The 27,061-nt window shown below is 46.1% G+C and overlaps 1 protein-coding gene across 2 annotated transcripts in view; it reads left to right on the top strand.

The window, feature by feature from the left end:
* The window catches only part of SMYD1 (SET and MYND domain containing 1), a 37,221-nt gene that overhangs the window by 9,267 nt on the left and 893 nt on the right, over nt 1-27,061 (top strand). The window contains exons 2-9 of one of the 2 annotated variants that reach the window (XM_040994094.1): nt 5,876-6,052; nt 9,065-9,278; nt 12,386-12,516; nt 14,406-14,444; nt 17,924-18,113; nt 22,822-22,914; nt 25,056-25,219; nt 26,215-26,383. In XM_040994094.1, the coding sequence (XP_040850028.1) occupies nt 5,876-6,052; nt 9,065-9,278; nt 12,386-12,516; nt 14,406-14,444; nt 17,924-18,113; nt 22,822-22,914; nt 25,056-25,219; nt 26,215-26,383 (1,177 nt within the window). The remainder of the gene's footprint in view (nt 1-5,875; nt 6,053-9,064; nt 9,279-12,385; nt 12,517-14,405; nt 14,445-17,923; nt 18,114-22,821; nt 22,915-25,055; nt 25,220-26,214; nt 26,384-27,061) is intronic. The other variant, XM_040994095.1, reaches the window with a different exon arrangement.

The following is a 27,061-nucleotide window of genomic DNA, read 5'->3' as shown; positions in this document are numbered from 1 at the left end:
AACCCCTTGACAGATGATAGAACCCAGGGTTAGTGGGTGGGGACCAGCCTGTCTGGTCTGGGCGCTTTCAGTGCTGCATCTTCCCTGCATGTGGGAGCAGAGTCCAGCCTCACAGCCCTTTTTGAAAATAATATCCCCATGGCGATATTACACCAGTGCAAAAGTGGCCATGTCAAAGATCTCTTTGGAATTGCCAAATGCTGAGCAAAAGGGGGTTAATATCTTATGTAGCTAGAGAGCATGAACTTCAGGGGAAGTGATGTTTGCTGAAGGCATCCTGCTCAGCCTGTTTCTTCTGCAATACACAAAGTTGTTTCAGGATTGTGTCTCGCATATTTTCCACATTAAGGGGGATGTAATAGAAGCAGAGGTGATATTTCTCTCTTTTTTTTTTTATTGATTACATTGCATTATGTGACACAGTTTTATAGGCACTGGGATTCCCCCCTCCCCTCCCAAACCCCTCCCCCCATGGTGGATGCTTCCACCTTGTTGCATTACCACAGTTCAAATTCAGTTGAGATTCTTTAATTGCAAGCATCTACCAAGCATAAAGTCCAGTATCTTATTGTCCAGATAAGTTCAACGGTTTCTTGGGGAGACCATCTCTGGTCTGAAGGTAGAGCCGACAGAGTATCATCCTGATCAACTAAAAGCAGAGGTGCTATTTCTCTCTGGGAAGTGCCCGTGCACCCTTGCAGAGGTTCCCCTGTAACTTGGTTTTCTTCCTCCTAAGGAGGCACCTGTTCCTGCTCTGCCCTCAGCTGGCGTAGTAAGCAGAGCAGGCTGACATCTTCTGAGAGCCCCTGTAATCCTAGGCTGGATGAGGCTCTATACATCTGCTATCTCAAAGCATTGATCATTAGCCTGAGAGATCTTAGGTTCTATTTATTGTTCTTCCCATTTTCACAAACAGAACCAAAAGCTCAGGGAGGCCAGGGAACTAGCTCAAGGTCACAGGGTCCCTAGATCCTGGAGTAAGAAATTGACTCATGTCCTTGTATCTGTGTTCTATCCCCAGCTCTGGCTTCCAATTCTAGAATCCTACCAGTGTAGACCCACTGCAGCAGGTGATGGCTCAATTGATTGGGTACCTGCCATCCTCATGAAAAACCTGGATTGAGTTCTCATTTCCTGGCTCTCGTCATAGGTTCAGTTCTGGCTATTGTAGGAAGCTCCATCTCTTTGTCTCTCTGCCTCTCAAATAAAAGAAAAAAAAAACTACTTACCTTTAATAAACATTATATTCTGAATAAAAATTAATTCAGTTGACTGAAATTGAGTTGACTATATTTGAGACTAAGTTCTTAAAGTTCAGAACTATTTGACCTTATATCGCCATACTCCAGTCGTCCACACCTTTCCTCTCATGTTCAAAACATGTCTCCAACCACTGTAATGCTACATATCTGCATTTTAAGAAGGTTATAGATAATCAGTGGTTGTAAAGAGAAATGTGTTATTCCAGGTGATCACCTGGAGTCCCTGATTTGTGTTTAAAATTTAAGAATATAAAACAAAACTGTGGAGTACAATATTGGACATGTGCACATTTTCCTCTGTTTATGAAATACAAGTATATGCATGTGAATAAAAATGTGAGGATAGTACCTGAGCATGTTGTAAAAATATCAGCCTTGGGCCAGGCACGGTGGCCTAGCAGCTAAAGTCCTTGGCTTGAACGCGCCGGGATCCCATATGGGCGCTGTTTCTAATCCCAGCAGCTCCACTTCCTATCCAGCTCCCTGCTTGTGGTCTGGGAAAGCAGTCGAGGACGGCCCAAAGCTTTGGGACCCTGCACCCGTGTGGGATACCTGGAGGAGGTTCCTGGATCCTGGCTTCAGATTGGCATAGCATCGGCCGTTGTGCTTACTTGGGGAGTGAAACATTGGACTGAAGATCTTCCTCTCTGTCTCTCCTCCTCTCTGTATATCTGACTTTCCAATAAATAAATAAATCTTTAAAAAAAATCAGCCTTGATATAAAAGATTAGAACAGGTCCATTGATGCTCTTGAACAAAGAGTTCTCAGTGAGCAGTTATGAGTGACAGCCAATATGGTAGAACTTGCATCTAAGTATTCCTTTGCCAGACTGTGTCCTGACTTTTCTTTTCTTGCTTCAGCTTTGTACTCCTGGTTTATGTTTTGGTGTCCCAGATGTGGGCATCTGCTTCTCTCTCCCTCATGCCCAACTGTTTCAGTCAGCTTTTCATTATGATAATGACATACATGACACAGGCTAACTTTACAAAGAGAAAGTATTATTTGGCTCACAGTTTTAGAGGATGGAAATCTAAACAGCATGGTGCAAGCTCTGCTGAGAGTTCCATAGAAGATGGTGGGAACCATTCTATTCGCATGCAGGAGGAAGTACTCACATCTTGAATCAGGATGCAGAGATTGGATGGGTAAACTGATGAGAACATATCAGGGTCCCTCTGCAAATACCGTCATCTCTTTTGAGTGCGTGTCCCAGTTAACTGAAGGACCTCCCACTCAAACTCGTGCAACCACCTTGGGGACCAAGATTACAACGTATGAAGCTTTGGGAAGGGGGGAGGCAAACAACACCCAAACCATAACCCCAAGCTGAGACATGTTCTCAGAACCCCAGATAACTCAGTACTTAGCATACCAATACCAAAGATGACAGAGTGAAAGTGCAAGTTAGTCTTGATAATGGCAAGACTGATAATGCTATGTTGAAGCAATTGGGTAGGTAAAGGCCGATGAAGGCTCTACTTCAAGTCAAAACATTCCATGTCATAGAGTAACTTGAGAGTGGTGGGTTGTTCATTCACATATATCTTTTTTTTTTTTTAAAGATTTATTTTTATTGGAAAGGAGGATATACAGAGAGGAGAGACAGCGAGGAAGATCTTCCATCCGATGTTTCACTCCCCAAATGAGCGCAACGGTCGATGCTATGCCGGTCCGAAGCCAGGAGCCTCTTCCAGGTCTCCCACACGGGTGCAGGGTCCCAAAGCTTTGGGCCGTCCTCGACTGCTTTCCCGGGCCACAAGCAGGGAGCTGGATGGGAAGCGGGGCTGCCGGGATTAGAACCGGCACCCATATGGGATCCTGGGTGTGCAAGGCGAGGAGCTTAACCACTGCGCCACCGCGCCGGGCCCCCACATATATCTTGATTGTGACAATATATTTAGACCATATAGCAGCTTTGTGGTTGGATACATATGTCAAAATCTAGCAAAGTGTCCGTTTTAAGTACAGCATGTACAGAGAGTGTCTGTCCATTGTATCTGTTAGAAAAATGTAATGCTGCATGGACAGAGGGGGGCACTGGCTGGGTTCTTTTTTTTTTTCAAGGTTTTTATTATTATTATTATTATAAAGTCAAATTACAGAGAGAAGGAGACAGAAAGAAAAAATCTTCCATCTGCTGGTTCACTCCCCAAGTGGCTGCAATGGCTGGAGCTGAGCCAATCTGAAGTCAGGAGCCTCTTTCGGGTCTCCTATGCATGTGCAGGGTCCCCAAGCTTTGGACCATTCTCTACTTCTTTCTCAGGCCACAAGCAGGGAGCTGGAAGGGAAGTGGAGCAGCTGGGGCATGAACCGGTGCCCATATGTGATCCTGATGTTTACCAGGCAAGGACTTTAGCCACTAGGCTACCATGTTGGCCCTGGCTGGCTTGCTGTGTCAATAAGAAAGCATGACAGGTCCTATTGACTATATTTGTAGTTTGATCTTAAATTCATGTGATTTTTTTTCTTTAAAGAAATAAAATTAGCCCACAGTTGAGATCCAGGAAAATTAAACGTCATCACATGTAGATATGATATTTTCTTCTTGGCACTGTAATTGTAAAAGCCATCACCCAGGATCTCACTTTTGGGTGGAGACTAGATTGGGAGCTTTCTTAGGACCTAGTTTCTTAGATTCCTTAACAATCCAGTGCCTGCCAACTAACCTCACATTCCTCCCAGATAATGCAGTCCTGGAAACAGATGTTTGCTACTCTTTGCTCCCTATCCCCAGTGTTTGGAAACTCTACCAAATGGCCAGGCTCCCATGTGAGACTTGTGTATTCTTCTGAGCACTTGTGACAAATGACCTTTCCAAGCAGAGCACACCCTCTGTGGCGTAGTTAAAACAAGCAGTGGATTCCGTGCGATTCTAAACATGCTAGTGTAATTCTATTCCTCTTTCACTAGGAAGGCTTGAGAGAATGCAAGTGTGAAGAGCATGGAAGACTTTATGGAGATAACCTTGAACATACTCTAACTGACCTTCCATGCCCTTGAATACTTTATAATTATGAAGGAACTACTAGCAACATACCTAGTGGCAGATAGGGATGTTGCTGTTGGTGGAGAAAGCCTAAGGCTGACCCCTGTGGGACTCTGCTAAGTTCAGGTCTTAGCTTAGATCAGCAGCAACCCATGAAGTGCTCCCAGCTGGCTCTTCATGTTTCTCCCTTTCTTATTGCCACCTTGAGACCACTGGACATGGTCTTTAGGTTAGCCCTTGTAGCCTGAGCTCCTAGCACCAGCAGGTAGATCATGCATGGCTGTCCTACTAGACCCACCTTTTTGTGGCTGCAGGAACCTGCTGTAGGCACATCAAAGCCCACCAGAATGATGTGATTGTTTAACCCAGAGATAGGAAATAAAGGGGAAGCCTGGCATTCTGCAAGATCTGCTATGACCAGGCTGGTTCCATCTAGCCAGGATCCAGAGGTCCACATAATGCGGAGGAGTTGGGAGGAAAGTTCAAGTTCAAGTTTACCTCAGGGAGGAGGTTTGAAGCAAATAATTTGCACTGACCAACAACAAACTGTTTTCAGAAACAGTAGAATTTTCCACCGTGGGAGTTGGAAAATCGGTGGTTGGGAATAGACCCTGGGTATTTTTAGTTCTGTATGAGTTTCATCATCTGAGCTGTAGAACTCTGTGATCCTAAAAGCCCCTGCTTGTGTGTCTGTTTGAGATCCCTGTTCAGGCTAGCGATTTCAATGTGAGGGCATCTTCCCAGGAGTCGCGTGCTTCCCTGCACATCAGTGAGTGTTGCCCCTGTGTGAGTCAGTGGCCAGGTTTTCTCAATGTGACTCAGTGTGAGTCAGTGGCCCACTTTGCAGGAGCACACAGTTTTGGAATTGAGAAGCCCCTGGGACAACACATTTAACATGGAGAACACACAGTTTCTAGTGGGGACACTGGGAGGCTGGAAGTAATACTCAATAAGTGCAGTACCCATGGACAGCACATGTGTGATTCTTCATGCCAACCCCCTGCACCCGTACTGCTGACACACACTTCTCTGAGCTGAGAGAAGGCACCAGATGTCATCAGTAACATCAGGAACCTTGTGATTCCAGAGCAGTGGCATCTGTTGGTGCATGTGCAACTCCTTTTGTGTGAAATGCTCTCCTGTGATTTTTCTTTTGAGAAGGATTGATCATGTTTCAACAGTGAGAAGACCCTCTCACCTAAGATGCCCCTCCCATAACTTAGTGTCCACGGTTTTTGGCAAGGAAACCAAGAAATTTCAACCCATTCCCTTGCACTGAATGTGCTCCGTACTCCTCTGTAAGCACTCATCACATCGCATGGGGACTATAAGGTCAAGGATTCTCTAACATGTTTACATTATGAATTTACCCTTGCTGAATTGAGTTGAAGGACTCCCTGGCAGAGGGCAATGGAGTCTCCCACCTTGAGATGACTTAAAAATATCAGCCAGAGGACTAGTTACAGCTGCAAGAAACCTTGGGAAGCCCAAACCTCTCACCCAGAGAAGCTTAGAAAGACAAAGATTGGCCCTTGGAGCAGTAATGGGGCCTGAGTCTCCAGTGGCCAGTGTGATGTGGCCTTTCCACTATACCCTCAGTCACATGCCCTTTCTCTCCATTTCCAGCCTTGTTAACTTTGTGTGCCACACCTGCTTCAAGAGACAGGAGAAGCTCCACCGCTGCGGGCAGTGCAAGTTCGCCCACTACTGTGACCGCACCTGCCAGAAGGATGCTTGGCTGAACCACAAAAATGAGTGTTTGGCCATCAAGAGACATGGGAAAGTGCCTAACGAGAACATCAGGTCAGAACCAGGCTTGGGGGTCCCCAAATGTCAGCTGAGGGGTGGCAGGGACAGCATTCCCAGGCCTTAGGACACCAGGCTTGGCACAGATCTGCCAGGAGCCTCTGAGGCTGGATGTGGTGACTTCTTAGACTTCGTTTAGGTCTAAGAGGAGGATGTGGGTGTCCACACCACAGGCACTGGATGGAACCAATCTATAGCCGTCTTCTCCATGGCTCTCTAGAGTTCATTAATGTATTACTTTATTATTATTACTAGTTAATGATTTTCCCTTCATTTACCATACATTTTATACCATCTTTTGTGATTTACTATGAACTGTACAAATGATCTAATGTTCACTTGAAAAGAAAATTGACCTGCCAAAGTTTTAAGATTGGAGAACTGTACACTTGAACAAATATGAATTTTGGCTTCTCCTATAGAAAAGAAAAAAACAAGTAAAAACAAAGTCAAAAGAGCGATAGCTTCTGTTCCTTTAAAAAAAAGTACAGTTTTCTGGGGCAAGATTTAAGTTGCTGCTTAGGATACTAGCAGCCTTTACCCTATTTTGTGACGTTTGGGTTTATGTCCTAGCTCCACCTCCAATTCCAGCTCCCTGCTAATGTATACCCTGGGTGGCAGTGGATGATGGTTCAAGTAGTTTGGTTCCTGCCACAAAAGAGGGAGATCCAGGTTATTTCTGTTCCTGGCCCAGTTATGGTTGTTGTGAACATTTTGGGGAATTATAGTGGGTGGAAGATCTCTGTCTACCTCTCTCTGACTTTCAAAGAAATCAGACAATTTTTTTTAAAAAAGACTTATTTATTCATTTGAAAGTCAGAATTAGAGAGGGAGAAAGAGAAGGAGGGAGGGAGAGAGAGTCTTCCACTTCTGGTTCACTCTCTAAAAGGAAACAATGACTGGGACTCACTCAGCCCTGAGAGAAAGAGGGAGAGAGATCTTCTACATGCTTGTTAATTCCCTCAGATGCCCTCAGTGGTGAGGGCTGTGCCAGGCCAAAGCCATTAGCCAAGAAGCTTCATTTGAATCTCCCATAGTGGGTGTAGGAGCATAAGCATTTGAGCCATCTTCTACTACTTTTCAGGGCTATTCTTGGAGCTGAATTGGAAGCTGAGCAGCTGGGACACCAACTGGTACCCACATGGGATGCCAGTGATTTCATCTCCTATACCATGATGCTGGCCCAAATAAATTTTTAAAAATACAGTTTCCCAAGTCACTGAATGCCCACTACTCCCTGTGGTGCTACATTCTGCCCTCCACACTTGAGACACCAGCAAGTGTTTGGATTTGCTACTGATAGCCTCTACTGGTGATCATGGCCAGAAATTCCAGGGCCAGTACCTGACATTCCCAGTGTAAGAACTTCCAGATCCTGCAGCCTCTGCCAGGTCAGGGCTGGCTGAACTGTGGTAAGGTATCTAGGGAGGCAACAGTGAGTAGAGAAGATGCAGATGATAACTGGGGACATTTTCACTCTGCCAGGAGGCTGTGGCGTTAGATTTCGAAATAGAATCTATTGTGGGAATCTTTAGGAAGATTGCAGGAAGCAGTAGCCCAACCAGCTTCCCCATCCTGCTTAGATCCATCTACTGAAATCCTACACATTCTTCAAGACTCAAAGGAATGTCATGCCCTGCAATGAGAGCTCGGGAGCTCCATCTACGCAGTCCCAGGTGTAACTTCTGGGACTTCTGAAACTGACTTGAAATTGCTCATGCCGTGTATTTCCATTTCTGCCATACATGGTCATTTCCAAAGTATTTGGAGGCAGCAGATCTTCCCCACACCTTATCCAGAGTGTTAATTCCCCTACTGCCATCCCAGACTCTAGCGGGGGCATCTCAGTTTCCACACTCCTGGGGGTCCCACAAGTCATTGCTTCAGAAGTAACTCTGTAACTCGAAGAGTAAGAGACAAAAACCTACATTTTCATCAAAAGAATCCCTCATGGGGGCCAGTAACCCCTGTTTGGCTCGCAGACAGCAAGCAGGCCAGGCCAGGTGGCCGAGAGATGTCAAAATGTCCCCAAGGCACAGCTTGGTTTAGGAGATGGGCAAGGAGGCTGTCAGGGTGAAGTACCCCACTCTGACTCATTATAAAAGCTCAGAGCTTTATGGGGCCCCTCCCTACCACTCTGCCTCCCATGAAGCTCTCTACTTCAGCCAAGCAAGGCCCTGCCTTGCTTCCAGCAGAGGCCACACCCATGGCTGCCTCTGGTTTTTGGCTTATGTGGTTTCTCTACATAGACCTTCTATTTCACCTTTTCCTCTACCCACTCCTTAAGAACACAAATCGATGCGGCCACCATGTGGTTGCCCCTTTCCTCACTTTGTCTTCTGAACACCTTTAAGAAGGATGGCAGAGATAAAGATCTCCAGATAGCTTCAAAGAGGCCAAGTGCTTGCCCAAGGTCATGGAGTAAGAAGTGGAAACAGTGAAATCCAAACCATGAAATTCCTTATCCATTGCTTGTCCCAGTGAGTCTACTGTCAGGTGACACCCAGCTGCCATAACCCTTCACCGCAGACCCTGTGCAACCCAGCTGCTGCCACCTCTCCACCTGAATCGGCTCTACTCCTAGCTGCAGGTGCTTCCATCACCTTTGTATCTTGCTCATTCTCCATCACACCCAACTCGTTCCTTCACTAAGGACTGGGAACTCACTGCTCTTTCTCTAACCTATCCTAGCTGACTCCTCTGTCCATTTCAGTCTCCCTCTTGGGAGCCCTTTGTTAATGGCCTTAGTGTTACCTGCCCATGTCTATCATACCCTCTGATTTTCTTGTCTACGTACAATTCAACAGTACTTAGTATGATTGTGCGTACAGGTATCTGCCTCCATGCAGGGAGCTTTGTGATAGGAAAAGTCCATCTATCCAGCTCAGAATTGTATCTTAAGCCCAGCATTGCAGCTGGCATGCATTAGGCACACAGGAAAAGATGAATGATGAATGAATGAATGAACGCACGCAGTGGCCATTTCCCTAACGCTGCCTCCTCCCGCAGGCTGGCAGCGCGCATCATGTGGCGAGTGGAGAGAGAGGGCACGGGGCTCACGGAAGGCTGCCTGGTCTCCGTGGATGACTTGCAGAACCACGTGGATCAATTTGGGGAGGAGGAGCAGAAGGAGCTGCGGGTGGACGTGGATGCGTTCTTGCAGTACTGGCCGCCGCAGAGCCAGCAGTTCAGCATGCAGTACATCTCGCACATCTTTGGTGTGGTAGGTTTGCCTATTCCCTCCCCGAGGATGCCCCCCTCCCACCCTCTGCCTTTTTGTTTTTTTCTTTCTCTCCTTCTGCTTTGGGATAGTGGTGCTTCCCAGAGGTGAATAGGTCTGTGAGGAGGAAACCCCATCTGCATCATCCATCAGCAGCTGGACAGTTAAGATGCTGATCAGCACACTTGATACCCACGCCCAAGTGCCTGGGTTTGAATCCTGGCTCTGTTGTGTTGCAGCTTCCTCCCAGTGCAAACACTGGGAGGTAATGTTGCTGGTGGCTTCAGTGACTGAGTTCCTAAATGGCCTGGGAAACCTGATTGCGTTCTCAGCTCCCAGAGTGAACCAGCTGATAGAAGCTCTCTGTCTTGTCTAAATAAATAAATAAATGGGCCTTACTTAGGCAGCCAGGAATTTTGGTGGACTCTGACTTCCATTTATGTAGACTTTCACAGCCCCTTCCTTTTCAGAACCTGGGAACAGGCTTCTGAAAGACCCAATTTATATATCCAGAGATTCTAGAATACTATTCCTTATAACGGAGTACTAGGGAAAGCAGGGATTATGTGAAAAGTTTCCAGAAGCTTCTAGACCAGAGTTGGAAGGGCTGCCAAGAGAAGGACTAGAGGGACAAAGAAATGTATAATGATGCCTTCTCATCTCCTGCTCTGTCCAGTCTGGTTTATTGAGTTCACTGTTGCCCTATATGAAATGGGGCATTCAACTTACAAACTTTATTTATCAACTCTGAATGGCACATATGAGTGGGAATGTGTCTTCTTGCCCATATGCACTTTATAAATTTCCTGCTTTCCACATTGGAAACAAAGACCTGATGGCCACCTCTTCTTAATCACCAATCACTTTAAAAAGAAGGCCCTTCTTTTGTCCAGGTCTGCCTGGCAGGATACATAGGGATCCTGGAGCAGGGAGCCATGTGAATCAGGCAGAAGATAGTCAGGACTCAGTAATGGATCAGCAACTCTAGCAGAGCCCCTGAGAGTTCAGGGGGCTTGGTGGATCTGGAGGTGCAGGCTTTTTGTCTGGGATAGAGGTCTTCTACCTGGCAGGCCCTTTGTGTCATGATGAGGCTTCGTGGACGGAGGTTCCTGTTAAAATAACAGCATCCACCCAGTCTTCATCAAGAACAGAGATGAGGAAAGAGAAGTAAGGGTAAGGATGAGGAGAAGATTTTAGACAATTGGCTCACACAGTTGTGGAGGCTGGGTACATCCACTGCAGGGTAGGCCAGGCTGGAGATCTGAGAAAGAGTTAGCGTTGTGTGTAAAGAGTCCATTGGCAGAGGTCCTTCTTATTCAGAAGGAGTGCAGTCTTCAGTCTTAAGGCTTTCAACTCAGTGGCTGAGGTCCATTCACATCATGGAGAGCACTTGACTTTATTCAGAGTTCACCAATTTAAATATTAATATCATTTTTTAAAAATCCACCTTCATAGAAATATACATAATAGTGTTTGACCAAATATATAAGCCCTAAGTTGGCATACAAAATTAGCCATCCTAGCTTACCATGTATTATTTCAATGCAAGGTGAGTCCAACATGTAATAGTCCTCCTTTGTCGCATAGAAAACAGGCCCTCTGAAGGTTACACAACCTCCGCAGATCATATGATCAGTGGTGCCCAAAGTAGGTCCAGGGGCAGTCTGCCTGATGCCAGAGCTTCTACACTTAATTGCTCTGCTCTACAGGCTTAGGGTAAATTGATGTGACAGACCCAAGCTGGGGGTTGGAGACACAGAGCACAGAATCACCAAGGCCCATAGTCAAAAGGATCCCAAGAGTCTATCTTATTCCAGTCCAACTTAATCAACCTGAGGATGGGAAAGCCAGGGCTCAGAAAAGGAAGGAATTTGCCTGAACTAATATGGTTTGCTAATAACATTTACAGCTTAACACCAGGTACTTGCTAAACGTTCCATAAGACTAAATGGAGAAAGTGAGTCTATTCTCTGCTATAGCTATGTAAACAGTCATGCAAGTGTGTAATTGTGCTTGTATTTATAGTAGGTACAGTGTATATTCACACAGAAGGTAGAACGTTGTGCATAGTTATTCATACAATCTAGGTTATATTCAATTTTTTATGAAAGAGAGAGACATCTCCCACCTGTAGAGACTTCTCTTATTTGCTGGTTTATTTGGCCGACTGCAACAGCCAGGGATGGGCTGAATTGAAGCCATGAATAAAAAATAATCCACATCTTCCATTGGAGTATAACGCCCAACTTTTTGAGCTATACCTGATGTTCCCTTGGTGGTGTATCAGCAGGAAGTTGGAATTGAAAATGGATCCAAGACTCACCCAGACACTTTTTAATATGGGATTCAAGTGTCTCAAATGTAAGGAAAAGAAAGTCATCCGAATGCTGTATCAATAATAACTAATTCAATTTGCCAGATAACTATTAAACTTTGCACTCATCGTATTTTTTAAAGATTTTTTAAAATTTTATTGGAAAGGCAGATATACAGAGAGGAGGAGAGACAGGGAGAAAGATCTTCCATCTATTGATTCATTCACTCCCCAAGTAGCCGCAATGGCCGGAGCTCAGCTGATCTGAAGCCAGGAGCCAGGAGCTTCCTCCAGGTCTCCTGTGTGGATGCAGAGTTCCAAGGTGTTGAGCCATCCTCTACTGCTTTCCCAGGCCAAAAGCAGGAAGCTGGAAGGGAAGGGAAATGTGGCAGCTGGGATATGAACCAGTGTCTATATGGGATGCTGGCAGTTGCAAGGCAAGGACTTTAGCCATTAGACTGCTGTGCCGGATTGGCACTCTTCATATTTAAAAAATTATGGACAGATACAAACTAACCCAAAAGGAACATTAACTAATATTTCATGAGCAGCTAGAGGAGTTGAGACAAAGGAAGCAGGGGAGAGACAAGCAGACACACACACAAATCAGGATACAGAGAGAAAAGCCAGGCCAGAGGCTGGGGAATACTCGTGTTAAACCCAGGCACAGACAGGAAGCCAACGTTTCCATCATCTTTAGCCTGGGTCTACTAGTTTCTGCTTCCCTTACTAGGGTGGTGTTCTGTTCCTAATCTAGGTCTGTTGACTGACATATTTGTATCCTTTCCCTTGGCAGATCAACTGCAATGGTTTCACTCTCAGTGACCAGAGAGGCCTGCAGGCTGTGGGTGTGGGCATCTTTCCTAACCTGGGCCTGGTGAACCACAACTGTTGGCCCAACTGCACTGTCATATTTAACAATGGCAAGTGAGTATCTTCTGCAGGCACTGTGTGATGGGGGAGGAGATTCCTGATGGTGTGTGCGCCATACCTGTTGAACCTGATAAGCATGGGTTTCCAAGGTGCCGTAGATAGGAAATCTCATTCCAGAATAATTGTGACTGGGAGCAAGGTAACAAAGAGGATGTTAAAGGATTCCACATGGATCTGAAGCTCTGCATGTTTCTTGAGGCTACCTAGATGTTGTTAGACACACCTCTGACTTTTAACACTATTTATAAACATGAGCCTTGACATTGTCCCTCTAGAGGCTATTGCAGAGCAATGTGGACCAAGAGTAGATTGACAGGGACACAGCTCAGCCCAGGTCCCAGCAGGAACCCAAAGACACTCTTACGGACCTTACTTGACGGGGTCTAGTAACACATCCACTAACACCCCTAGACCTAGAGGGGCAAGTGGAAGACATAGTGAGAGCTGGGCCATGGTAGGGTGCTCCCCAATAGCTCCACTGTGGCTCACAGCTATAACCTTAGAGAAACCAGGGCCTTCCTATACCATGGGCTTAATATTCCCCATCTCTTTCTCCTCTCACCTTTGGATCTCGCCCCTTTGGCCAAACCCCAGCCAGAGGCCAGAGAGCAAAAGAAGCTGAGTGATGGCAGCTTTCCAGAGGTCAACCCTGTTCATCTGGAAGTCACAGATTAGGGACCTAAGAGCAGAGAGTGGCTCTGAGGTGTGGGGCATGAGTGGAGAAGAATCAGTAAATGGCTAAACCCCAACTGTCCTGGACACTGGCTAGGGGTGGCTAAGGGAAGCAGACATGAGCCATATGAGCTGCTTGTGCCCTTAGAAGAGGTAAACTCCAAGTACAGTGCCAGATGACTTGGATCCACCCAGAATGTACAAGTCTCCTTCCCAAAACTTCCTAGAAGCAAAAGATAAGGGTGTCTGATTCTTAGCTGAGAACTAGACCTAAGCCCCAATATGACCAGACCCCTTAATTTCCCTTTTCTCACACCAGGCTCTCAGGTAGTTTAGAAGGTCACCTAGGATAGGAAAGTCTATTTTGGGTGCAGATGATAATATGTCCTCAGTGTTATGTTTCCCTTTCTAGACCTCTAGGGGTCCCTTGCCTGGACCCCTGGAATCCTCCCTTGAGGGGCTGCTGCTTGGGATAGCCTGGTGGGCAGGGAGGATCAAATTCATCCTCAAAGGGAGCCAGATGTTCTAGAAGTCCTTCCCCTAAGCAGTGGTGGCCAAGGGCTCACCCAGTAACTATGTGAAACAGTCAGGGAACCTGGGACACTTTCTTCAGGTCATCTCTGGTGTTTGCTCTGGCTTTCTTGCATCTACTAATTTTGAGAGCAGCTATGTTTTGCCTAGAGTTCATGGCTTTTGTGCAAGAGAAGGTGTCTTCATGGCCTAGCTGCCTACTGTAGTGGAAAGAAGCCTGGGCATGATGTTAGGATATTAATTTTAATCCCAATATATTTTTTTAACATTCTATTTGTATGACTTCACTAGTTGTCACATGCAATCCAAACTCTCCCCCAAAATAGGCATCCAAAGAGGTGATGTTTATTCATCCAGGATGCTTGTTAGTGGAAAAACATGCCATGCGTTTCTTAGCACTACACTTTCAAGTGCAGGATTCACTCATTACAAGAATGAACAGGTCCAACGGAAGGAATTAGCTTGTTGGCGGCTGAGTGTCCTTGAATCCAGAACTTCTCACTCCAAACCCAGTGCACTCTGCCTCTTGTCATGTGAGCTCTGCTGGAAAGGACCAGGGTAAAGGTTGTTGTCATGGCCAAAGCTTTGACTGTATAACCAAGAATGCTGTGTAGCCTGCTAGCCATACTGGCTCAGCCAATGATATTGATTTCCATTCGGGTGTCTGTTTTGTCTTTCAGTCATGAGGCAGTGAAATCCATGTTTCACACCCAGATGAGGTGGGTCAGTCCTTCCAAACCTCCCTGCTCCTCTGACCCATCTCCCTTATTTGCCTGGTTTGCTGGGTTTCCCTTGTTCCCCTTCCCAAGACTGTGGCTGTTGTTGGGCTGTAATGCCCTTCTGTAGCCTAGGATCTATAGTCTTCATGGAATGCTGTGTATTTTACTGCATTTGCATTAACCATTTGCTACTTGCTCACCCACCCATCACATGCCTCGCCTTTGCATAATTTTGCTTCTTTCCTGTCCCTTCTTTATTTCACACTTTTGCTCCTCCAGTCTTTCAGCATGAACCTTTTAGTCCACATCATCTTAGCAAGAACCTATATCCCTTGGACCTGCACACTGTGAAATGAGGTCTGTTGATGTTACTGATTTACTAAAGACTGGCATGCTTGATTATAATTCTCAACTTCTCACCCAGACTGGACTCTAAGAATAGCACCCTTAACTGTGGTATTTACTCATAGGATTCTCTTAACTGCTTCTGGCTATCTATGGGTTAGTAGCTTACACTGAAGTTTATTTTGGACTTTTCTTGTTAAAATATTCATACTACTTAAAGTGATATACAGATTCAGTGTAATCCCCATCAAAATACAAATAGTATTCCGTACAGGAATTGAAAAAAAAAATCCTGGAATTCATATGGAACCACAACTGACCCTGAATAGCCACAGAAATCTTGAGCAAAAAAATCAAACTGGAGGGATTACATCATCTGATCTCAAATAACGTTATAAAGAGATAATAACCTAAACAGTATGGCACCAGCATAAAACTGACATGTAGAAAAATGGAGCAGAATAGAGAACCCAGGAATAAATCCATGCAGCTACAGTCAAGTGATCTTTGACCAAAAGGAAAATCTCTTCCATAAGTGCTGTTGGGAAACTGGATATCTGCATGCAAAGGCAGGACTATGTACCACCAAGTACAAAAATCAATTCAAGGTGGATCAAAGACTTAGATGTAAAACCCCAAACTAAGAAGCTACTAGAAGAAAATACAGGAAAAATATTCCAGGACATTGATATGGACAAAGAATTTATGGATATGACCTTAAAAGTACAGACTACAAAAAGTAAACTGGATAAACATGATTATTTCAGACTAAAAAGCTTCTGCACAATAAACGACCAACAGAGTGGGAGAAACCATTTACAAATTATTGCTCAGGATGTGTAAGAGGCAACAAAACACAACAGCAATAAAAAAAAAGATCCAATTTAAAAATAGGTAAATTATCTGAATAGACCTTTTTGGAAGAAGTTGTACAAATCTGCAAGGCTTTTTTTTTTCATGACAACCAAATGGCCCTAGGGTAATCTTTTCCTCAGGTTAAACTTAAAAGCCCTTGAAACGGTCTTCAATCAACTATTAAGAACAAAATTCCACGTGGAAGTTTAGGCTTTGCATTACAAGGATAGCAGTGATTGGTGCGGCCCAGTCTGTGTTGGCGCCCACTGCAAGTGACTGGGCAATTCACCGTATCTGCTGAGTTCGAGTTCTAGATCTGTAGAGCGAAGATCAAGAGAATTTTTATCTTGAAATTTTTGTAGTTCTTGGGCTCTTCTGCTCTGAGCTCTGTTGCTAAGCTCTATAAGAAAAAGTTGCCTATTTGCAACTCAATTCAATTCTAGAATTGTAGAGTGTTGGAGATGGAAGATGACTGGGGTTCAGGGTGGGAAGAGACTTGTCCAAGGCAGGGTCAACATGAAAACTTTCCTTTTGAGACTCCTTCTGCAGTACTTCTTGATCACCATTTGCTTCTCCAGGTCCCAATTCCAAGTAAAGTAAAATGAGATGAATATATATTCATTTGAACTTTTCTGAATAATAAATAGTAATAAATATATATTCATTTTATTATTCTATTCATTCAAGTAGCATTAAATTAATTTGGCTTTGAAAACTCTCTACTGCCTGTGAAGCAGTTGAGGTGGAACAGGAGACCAGAGTGGTGGTGGTGGCAGTGGGGGCGGGGTGGCAAGAACGCTCTGTGTAACAGGTGGACCAGCGTTAATCCCTTCAGAGGGATGCACCTCAGTGAACTAACCACTTCCACTAGGACCCACCTCTTAAAGGGACCACCACGGTGAGGCCCAAACCTCCAACATGCAAACCCTTTGGAGCATGCGGAAGGGGCTGCCTTTGGCCGGAACGCAGAGTCTTATTTCTCATGGTGTCCAACTCAACCTTTGTGGGAAGTGAAAGAAATGACCGTGGGTCTCTGATGAACCATGTCCAGCCCTCTGTACCCTGCCACTTGATCTCTGAGTGATGACTTGCCATTGGGCAGCAAGGCCCCAGGATCCAGGAGAGAGAGGAGCACGGCTGTGAATCCAGTGTGTAGGACGTCCGCGTGTGTTCTGTAGCCATATGGCCTTGCAGTGGAGGCTGTCTGCCGCTTGCGTGGCTTGGCTGGAAATCAGGTCCACGGTGGGCGTGTGAGCCCCTTCAGCATTCTCATTCTGCTACATGTAAACAGGTCCCTGGAGCGTCAGGGCTACGCTGGAAGGCAATCGTAACTGCCGTTTGTTCTTGCTCAGCACCTTTAACCAGTAAGCTGTGTCATCAAATAAACACAGAAGTAAACAGGAAATCCACCCAAAGAGCCAACCATTGCTTATTCCCCTTCGTGAGGGGTTAAGTCACACCTGCCTTAGGTAAGATACGCCTGAATCATCGAACTAAACTCAGGATTAAAAGTTAGAAAAAACATGGCCTGAAACTGTGAGTAATGAGATGTGTCTTTCTGAGAGTAACCTTGAACTACACAGAAGTGATCTTCAAGTCTTCTTGGAGCTTGCTCCAGATTCTTTTCCCACTCCTTTGTTAGAATTAGCAGCTAAGGGGCCCCGGCGCGGTAACCTAGTGGCTAAAGTCCTTGCCTTGAACGCATCGGGATCCCATATGGGTGGCACCTGGCAGTTCCACTTCCCATCCAGCTCCCTGCTTGTGGCCTGGGAAAGCAGTTGAGATGGCCCAAAGCCTTGGGACCCTGCACCTGCATAGGAGACCCGGAAGAGGCTCTGGGCTCCTGACTTTGGATTGGCTCAGCCCCAACCATTGCGGCCACTTGAGGCGTGAATCAACAGTTGGAAGATCTTCCTCTCCGTCTCTCCTCCTCTCTATATATCTGACTTTGCAATAAAAATAAATAAATCTTAAAAAAAAAGAAGAATTAGCAGCTAAATATGCAAGGAGATCTGCAAGCATGGAGGTTATGTAGGGTTGCATGACCAAGTTCAGCTGTAAACTGGACTCTGAAATATCAACAGCGATTAACTGAATGGAACAGATTTGACTGTTCTAGTAAGAAGAAGTTTGTTTTTCAGAAAACTGTTATGACTTCCCTTTTTGCTGGCAGTTGGGGGGGGCGGGGCGGCATGGGGATTTTCTCTGTTGATGCCTGTGTGTTTTGACCACTCGAAGCCTGGTCTTGACCCACTCTTTTTCCTTTCACCCCACTCCAGGATCGAGCTGCGGGCCCTGGGCAAAATCTCAGAAGGGGAGGAGCTCACAGTGTCCTATATCGACTTCCTCAACCTGAGCGAAGAACGCAAGAAGCAGCTGAAGAAGCAATACTACTTTGACTGCACCTGCGAGCATTGCCAAAAAGGGCTGAAGGACGACCTCTTCCTGGGGGTGAAGGACAACCCCAAGGTACACATAACCATCCTCCTAGGGCTTGCATCTTCTCCAGGAGCCAGCCCAGGGTGGATTTCACAGCCGGCCCATGTGCCCCTGCCCATTAGCTTCCCAGTGACAGGGCCAGCCTGTGAGCACTGCAGGCACTTCCCAGCTAGTGTCCTGGCATCACTTCTTGCCAGGTGTGTTTGGGGAAGTTGTTCCATTTACTCATGAACTGGGAGCCTGAGGGAATCTCAACCAGGGCCTGTGAAACACAGGAGTACAAACACGAGGTTAGTGTTGTGGCACAAGAGATTAAGCCGCTGCCTGTGGTGATGGCATCCCGCCTGAGCATCAGTTGGAGTCCCGGCTGCTCCACTTCCAATCCAGCTCCCTACTAATGCACCTGGGAAAGCAGCAGAGGATGGCCCAAGCACTGGGGCCTCTGCCACTCATATGGGAGACGAGGAAGAAGCTCCTGGCACCTGATTTAGGCCTGGCCCAGCCTTGATCATTGTGGCTGTTTGGGTAGTAAACTAGCCAGATGAAGAATCGATTTCTCACACATGGGAGCATGTGAGCATTTAAGATTCATGATCTTAAAAAAAAAGTCTTAGAGCTAGAGAGACTCCATGGAAGAGCATGACCAGGCAGGTGGCCTTGGTCGTTGACCACAGAACCCCCTGGACACTGCGAACACCAAATCTGTTGTGGGAAAGGCAGCCTCTCTGCCTTGCTCCCCTGTGAAACCTGCCAGATGAATGAAGCCTTTGCACTTGCCTAGGGTCAGGCCTGAGAATCACACAGGGGTTTTAAATGAGAAGCCAGCCCACGTGGGAGAACTGACTGGTTCTTACATAACTGACACTCCACCAGTGTATTTAAAATGCAAATACACTTCCAAATAAACTTCTACATCCTACTTATGGGAAAAAAAATTTGCTTCTAGGCAGAACAAAGACCTCAGGCAAATCTGTCTCCTTGGTACAGAAAGCACAGCCCTTTGCCAATGCCTTTGGTCACTTGATGGTGTCGGTGCTAATGCTCAAACGATGCTGTTTCTCCACTTAACTCATCTCTCCTTTTTCATCCCTTGCAGGTTCCAGACACTTTTGGTTACACATTTATTTATTTATTTCTAAAAGATTTAATTATTTTTAACTAGAGAGGTGGAGTTACAGAGAAAGGAGGAGAGAGAAACAGAAAGATCTCCCATCCTCTGGCTCACTCCCAAAATGGCTGCAATGGCCGGTGCTGGACTGGTTTGAAGCCAGAGCCATGTGCTTCTTCCAGGTCTCCCACATGGGTTCAGGGTCCCAAGGACTTGGGCCATCCTTTGTTGTTTAACCAGGCCATCAGTGGAGAACAGCATGGGAAATGTAGCAGTCGGGACATCAGCTCACGCCCATGAGGCATGCTGGCACATACAAGGAGAGGGTTTAGCTGCTGAGCCATCGTGCTGGGCCCATGTATGCCAGGTCTTAAGGGGGAAATTAAGGAGCCAAATAGTGCCGTGTGTATGTTTATAGGGCTACTATAACACAGACACAAAGCTGTTTCACAATTCTGACAGCCGAAAGTCTTCACACTAGTGACAGGGTTGATTTGAAAGGCAGAGCTTCCAAGTGAAGGAGGGGAGGAGTTCCAACTGCTGGCCCACTGCCCGGATGGCAGTGATGGTCAGTCAGGACTGAGCCAGGCGCTCCATCCTAGGCTTCCACATGGTGGCAGGAGCCATCTTCTGTTGCCTCCTGCCATTTTGAGCCATCTTGGCCCATCTCCTGCTGCCTTCCCAGGAGCCTTTACAGGGAGCTGGATCAGAAGCAGAGTGGTTGGGACTTGAACCAGAGCTTCCATATGCGATGTCATTGTCTTCAGTGGCAGCTTAGTGTTGGCCCCTGGACTGGACCCTTCTGAGGGCTGTAGCATTTTCCTCAATTGTTGCTCTGTGTCTGTTTAGGCTGCCAAGGGGTTTCTTTTGCCCTTTGCAGCCTTCAACCTTGGTTTTCACAATAGGAGTGTTTTGTTTATTCCAAGTTGAGCAACCGACTTCTCTCTTACTCTGTTGCTGCCTCCTTTGGCTTCTCTTCTTCTCTGGCTCTCCACACTCTCTATCTCCCTTCTCGGTCTCTTCTATGTGTCTCCCTCCAGTCTCTCCTCCAAGGCCAAGGCCATTGCTGCCCCTCCTGGTTTACTCTTTCTTTTATTTTCTATTTACTTCGATGCTGTTGGAGAGAACATTGTTGCATTGTGGTGTTCCTTTAAATCCTCTCTGTAAATGTGAAGGCTCCTGCCTTTATTCAGAAAAGTAGAGCCACGTGGGATGGCCTTGTTTCTTTGCTCAGGATGGACTGACCACATTTTGAATTTACTAAGGAGTAACCTTTCTGCTGTGTCATTTTGGGAATCTTAGAAATAACTTCCTTTAAAAAAAAAAAAGGATTCACTTCTAGAGCTTTCTTATACCAAACTGAGCTGGACTTTTAATATCTAACTGCTTGCTTTTATTATTTTAAAAATTTATTTGAAAGGCTGAGTTACAGAGACAAAGAATTTTATATCAGCTAGTTCACTCCACAAATGGCCACCATGGCCAGAAACCAAGCGTCAGAAGCTTCTTCCAGATTTCCCACATGGGTTCAGGGGTACAAGCACTTGGGCCATCCTCCATTGCTTTCCCAGGTACAGTAGTAGGGAGCTGGATTGGAAATGGGGCAGCCTGGAACTGGCACCTATATGGGATACTGGCACTGCAGATGGAAGCTTAACTTGTAACACTACAACACCGGCCCCTCTGTTTGAGATTCTCTACCCAGCAAGCTACTGATGATTCTAGAAAGTTTCCTACAAATTTTGAATTTTTTGAAAGAAGATCATGAGATTTCCACTAGATTAGGTTCTGATGATAATAACCTAAATGCATTTAAAGAAGAAAATGTCATTACTGTGACACCCACTACAATGGGTGACAACAAGCTATAGAGGAAACTGAAAATGTAGGTTAGACAAATGGTGATCCACCTCCAGACCACTCGCCATAGAATTCTGTACAACGGGGCCAGAGACAGACCCCTTTTTACTAAAGCACTTTATTCAAATAAGTGCAGGAAAGCAGACACATGCTGAAACAGCTCACCTAGAACCAAGGCAAGATTCGGTTTAACAGAGGACAAACAGCATTCTGGGAGAGGAAACAGCAGGCAGGAAGTAAACAGGAAGGCTGTGGGAAGCCTGAAATTCCTTCAGCTCTAAGGTCAAGGCCAAGGAGACCTGCAGTCAGAGCACTGCTGAGCGCATCCACTGTGTGTGTAGGGAGGGTCAGGTCATGTGACAAGGGGAGCTAGACACAAAGATATACAGGAACGTGGGAAGGAGGACAGGGCAGGAGAGGACTACAGAAGTTGAATGGAGTGAGGCAGGCACAAAAGTAAGTATAATGGCCCTTTGCTTAGGAGCTGCTGATCCTCGGAGCCAGGCAGGAACCTGCAATACTGCAGCATCAGCACCTGCTGTGGAACGATCCCTGGGAAATGGAGGAGAGATGATCTCCATCCACGGAGAGGATGTGTGGTTGTTGGAACCAACACTCTCCTGTTACTTTTTGGTCACATTCTGAGGGTGGTATCACAAAACGATATGAATAGCAAACCTCAAGGGCACATTTAAGCCCAATTTCTTATAGTGAGAACATTGGACAACCATGGAGCTGGGTGGAGAAATTACTCCAGCTTTCTTGCAGGAGAAAACCCTATTTATTAAAAATGATGCTGTAGATATTTTTACACAGATGCAAGGAAATATCTGTAATAAACTGAGTAAATAAAACATGTCATAGACAAAACTATGATGTTTTCCAGTTAAGACATATTTGCTCCAGGACTGGCAGCATAGAACATAGTCTGAGCTTCTGCTGAAGTGTTGGCATCCCATATGGGCCTGCTCCACTCTGACCCAACTCCCTGCTTATGGCCTGGGAAAGCAGTGGAGGGTGGCCCAAGTCCTTGGGCTCTTGGACCCATATGAAGAAGCCAGAAGAAACTGGCTACTAGCTTCAGATAGGCCTGGCTATGGCTGTTGTAGTCATTTGGGGAGTGAACCAGTAGATTGAAGATCTCTCTCTCTCTCTGTCTCAACTGTGATTTTCCAATAAAAATAAATAAATAAATCTTTTTTTAAAAAAAGAAATATTTGAGTCTACTGCAGTGCTTCTTCTGTACTGGTTGGATGTGAATATTCTAATTACTATTTCTAGATATAAAAAATATTCCCCCAATTGCTAATCTGACCATCTTTGGGTAGATTTTGAGGATGTTTTTACTTTTTTCTATTTTTTTTCATATTGCATCAATTTTTTGTAGCTTACAAATGTCATTTTATATTTTAGGATAATTAATAAACTTCTTTTTAAGCCAAAAAAATTGTTTCAGAGAAGAGCCTCTGGTATGAATAAATATAGTAAGTGAATTTTTCTTTGAATTTTGAAAAAAAAAATGGTGCTTTTTTTTTTTTTTAATATGATGTCCTAATGGGAGCTAGCTTCTTTAGTTATGGCAGTTCTTGTGTGACGAGGGAACTGGAACAGCTTTCGGGTTCTGCAGCAGAATTCACAGAACAGAACACCAAGCACTAAGAACAAGGAAGGGGTTAACCTTGTATTACACTCAAGGAAAGGTCACGGTTATTCAGAAGAATGGGTTGCTCCGCGAAGGGGTCTCTGATTCCAGGTCTCTCTTTTTTCCAGCCATCTCAGGAACAGGTGAAAGAGATGACTCAACACTGCAAGGATACTCTGGAGAAAATAGACAAGGCTCGCTCGGAGGGTTTGTACCATGAGGTAAGGGTTCACTCTTGTAGGGGAGAGGGATGGGGAGGAGGGATGAGAGGGGACTGGGGTGAGGATGGAGAAGCCAACCAACAGGTTGCTTTTTCTTGAAGTTGTCCCTTTGTGGAGACCTTAACTCTTCTTGCCCTTCAGCTTTGAGTCCCTCTAGGGATGAGTTCTTGGTGACTGCCCATGGCAGCCTGACAAAGTCCCTGGGGGAGTCGGAGAGGGAGGAGAGACCATGCGAGTGGGTAGGTTGCTTTCCTGTAAGCTGGTGCTTGTGTAACTGCAGCTTTCAGTCTCTCCAACTGAGTGGTCAACAGAGGCTCCCAATGTACTGCAGCTTCTCACTTGGCAGGATATTAGAGCAACTTTTGGAAAATGCTGACATTCCACCCTTCAGGATAATTTCACTGTAGTCTCTGGAAATGGGACCAGTTATGGAGATTTTTTTAAAGCCCTCAGGTGATTTCTGAATTGGGACCTGCTGACAAGCCCTGGCTTGCCAAGCAGTTATATTGAATAATCTGGGCAGCTTTCTGTAAATACAGATTTGAATGTGTCACCCTAAGATATGATTCATCCACTCATCGACAGAACCCAAGTACCAAGAGTCGGCATATTCCCCCAGGTTCATTAAGAGACCCAGCGTGTAGCTGGATTCGGATACCTAAGGGAGGTTAACCTGTGTTCATTTCCCTGTGCTCTTCTTCTCCCTTCTTTACTAATTCAGTGTGTATTTGTGATCCTTATTGGGATGATCGACCCAAGAGATGCTCCTTGCCCCCCAGGAATTCTGTCATGAGGAGACAGGGGTTAGGCACCAGTTAGGAGCTGGAACAAATTATGGGCTCTCCTCCCCTCAGTTTTTCTGGAAGTCCCCCTCATTTCTCCCTCTTCGCCATTCAAATTTGGTAGTGCTAGATGTAGGGCTAGACATGGTCCCCATGAAGTTTAGGGAATTGTCTCTAGGTTAAAATTATTGGTGGTCTTCATTTTGTCAGTTGCCGCATGAGTTCTGGGAATGCCTCAAAAGCAATATTTTCACTCATTTTAGAACCCCCCCCCAAAAAAAGTCATGTCCCCCTTCTCCCATGAAAGCAACAAGACAAGAAAAGGAGAACAAAGGGCTACTAAAACCCAGAGAGCATTAGACTTCGTGGTGATGGGCCTAAGCCCGGGTCTATACACGCATCAGGCAGAAGATCCTGACTCCAAACTGAGTGGGCTCAGGCCCACCCGACTCCTCACAGGGCCAGGGCAGCATCCTCCTACAGGGTCTCTTAGCTTCCTGGGGACTCCCTTCTCTGCTCACCCATCACATATGCTTCCAGCAGGACCTGATTATTCAGCCTCCTGTGCGTAGGACCCCCAAGGGTCTTATGTAAATGACATAACCAGGGTCACTCTTCCAGACACTCAGTCCAATGAATTTGAGTTAGGACATGTCTTTAAAATGAATTTGAGATAATGTGTTTGAAATGAATTCCAGCTGATTTCAATGCACAAGGTGAAGAACTGCCAGGATGGTGATTAAGATGGAAGTTGACTGATTCGGGTGAATCTGTTGTTCACTAACTCTGACTTTGCTGAAGTATTCACCATCTCTTCAGTCTCTGGCAAAATGGAAAGATTAGTCATACCTATCTTAGTGCATTGTGGTGGGAAAAATTGTGTTTAGCTGTCGGCCATATCTCTTATCATTACCTTTCCCATCCCTATATCTTAACCGTAGAGGACCACTTTAGAGCACAAACATGCACTCCCCCACCTCCCTCAGCAGTTTCCCCAACCCTTTAGAATTCCTATTCATGGTCATCATAGCGCTTCCATATGGACCTTGAGAGCTTGTTTGGAGGTTCTAGCAGGGGAGCGCAGCTACTCATATACCCTTGACTGAAGACCTGTCCCCCTACAGTAGGGATGGTCGTCCTCTTTGACCCAGCGTGCAGCTTCGGGAGGGACACACATGGAGCAGTGAGGGAGGAAGGGGACACCAGTCTGGCCAACCAGATCAGCCGAATCAACCTAGGTGATCAATGGGGCGACAGATGTTGCAGCCAGATCACCTTCACATCCCTGGTGCTTCCATATATGAACTAAGCATGTGCACTGGTGTGGTGGTAACGGACAGATCTCACATTGCCCTGCAGGTTGTGAAATTATGCCGCGACTGCCTGCAGAAGCAGGAGCCCGTGTTTGCCGACACCAACCTTTACACACTGCGGATGCTGAGCATCGTGTCTGAGGTCCTGTCCTACCTCCAGGCCTTTGAGGAGGCCTCGCACTATGCCAAGAGGATGGTGGATGGCTATATGTAAGTGATGGTCCTGAGTCTCCCAGAGTCTGCTGGGGGTGTGGGGTCCACTCCAGGGAACACAAACAGGAGATGACACACATATTGCTGCCCCTCCACCTGTACCCATCGCAGACATCAGTAACCGATCATGGTTCTCTTTGTAATTGAGTGCTTTCATCATGGCCCTCCAAGCACAATGCCCAGTCGGAGTTGGGACTTGGATGAAACCTATTTGCCATCCCTGATCTTTCCCAAATTCTCCAGCTTATTTACCACTTGGGCAGTATCTTGTGCTTTTGTTGAATTCCTTCCAAGTCCAGCTTTATCTTAAGTGCTGGGAGAGGGTTTTGTGTGTATGTGTTTTTTTCTCCTAACTATCAGCATGAGCAATATTGGGAGCTATCTTTTATTAAAATAAAACACAAGAGAGACACCAGATGTCCTTGTTTATAAATTGTAAAATGTGACTCCTTTGCCTTCCCTCTGCCAATAGCACTCTCTGGCCTTCTGTACCCACTTTGGCATGTGACTGAATCTCTGGCCAAATGAGTAAGTTGGCACAAGAAGGTGCATTTCTTGGGAGAGACAGCTAGTCAGGCAAAAGTGCAGGTAAGCCATGCAGTGTCCTGAAAGCAGTCCTTGCCAAGAGGTGTCACGGAGGTGAGAATACCAATACCACCTCAAGGCAACCTTCAAGTCGTACCACTCTCCAGGGAGGAAGCCAAGGCAGCTCTGAGAGCTCCCAGCTGCCTATACCCGAGCTCCGAGGATCATCCTCATCCCATTTCCCCAGGAAGGCTTGGCCTGGCAGCCCAGGTCTGTGTACCAGCTCTTACAGCCTCCTCACAGATGGCAACTGGCAAGTCTCTGCACCTGTGTGCCCCCTTGGCCAGCCACAGATGCCTAGCTGCAGTAGTGCGAGAAGCGAAAGGACTACCAGTATTGGCTCTTCATAAACTTGTGCACATGTAAAGATGGGTGCCATGATGTGTCGTGGTTATTTACCCCCACAGGAAGCTCTACCACCCCAACAATGCCCAACTGGGCATGGCCGTGATGCGGGCAGGGTTGACCAACTGGCATGCTGGCAACATTGAGGTGGGGCATGGGATGATCTGCAAAGCCTATGCCATTCTCCTGGTGACACATGGACCCTCGCATCCCATCACCAAGGACTTAGAGGCAAGTAACAGCTGGGGCTCAGTGCTGCCTGCCTGGTCTCAGCTCTCTGAAGGTGCTGAGGTGGGTTTAGCTAGACTTTGTTTTCAAGAAGTCCAGGAAGTGGCAGGTAGCCCAGAGGGAACTCAGAATACTTCAGCCAGTTCCCCTTGTTGTACAGCTGAGGAAACTGAGTGCAGGAATGGGGAGTAATCTGTCGGTGGTCACAGCAGGGGTTGAGGGCAAAGCCTGGACTTGAACCCTGGCCTGTAGTAATTTGATGACCCATGCCTGCACTGAGAAAACCCAACAGTGGGGTGTGTGTGTGTGTGTGTGTGTGTGTGTGTGTGTGTGTGTGTGTGCATACATGTATCTTACAAAGTGCTCTGGGCCACATAGAGTTCCGTTGGAAATCACAATTTCTGGAATCAGACTCAGGCTTACATTCCAGCTAGTGAAGCTTCTGAGCTGTGGGATTTTGTAATGTTTAAACTCTATAGAGCCTAGTCTTCACATCAGGAAAATGGGTAAGGAGGATGACATGGCAGTGAGAGTGCAATGAATGAATGGGTGGAAAAGCTCTTACAATTGCACCTCGAAGTGGCCTGATGGCCATGGCTGCTGATGTCCATTGTGCTTTGAAAGACCAGCTCATCTGAGAGTGACAGGAGAGGTCATTAGATGGGGTGGTCCAGGGAAAAC

This window comes from Ochotona curzoniae, unplaced genomic scaffold (assembly GCF_017591425.1).
Source record: "Ochotona curzoniae isolate NIBS_2020 unplaced genomic scaffold, NIBS_Ocur_1.0 contig_883, whole genome shotgun sequence".
NCBI lineage: Eukaryota > Metazoa > Chordata > Mammalia > Lagomorpha > Ochotonidae > Ochotona > Ochotona curzoniae.
This window is presented reverse-complemented; position numbering and strand designations above follow the sequence as displayed.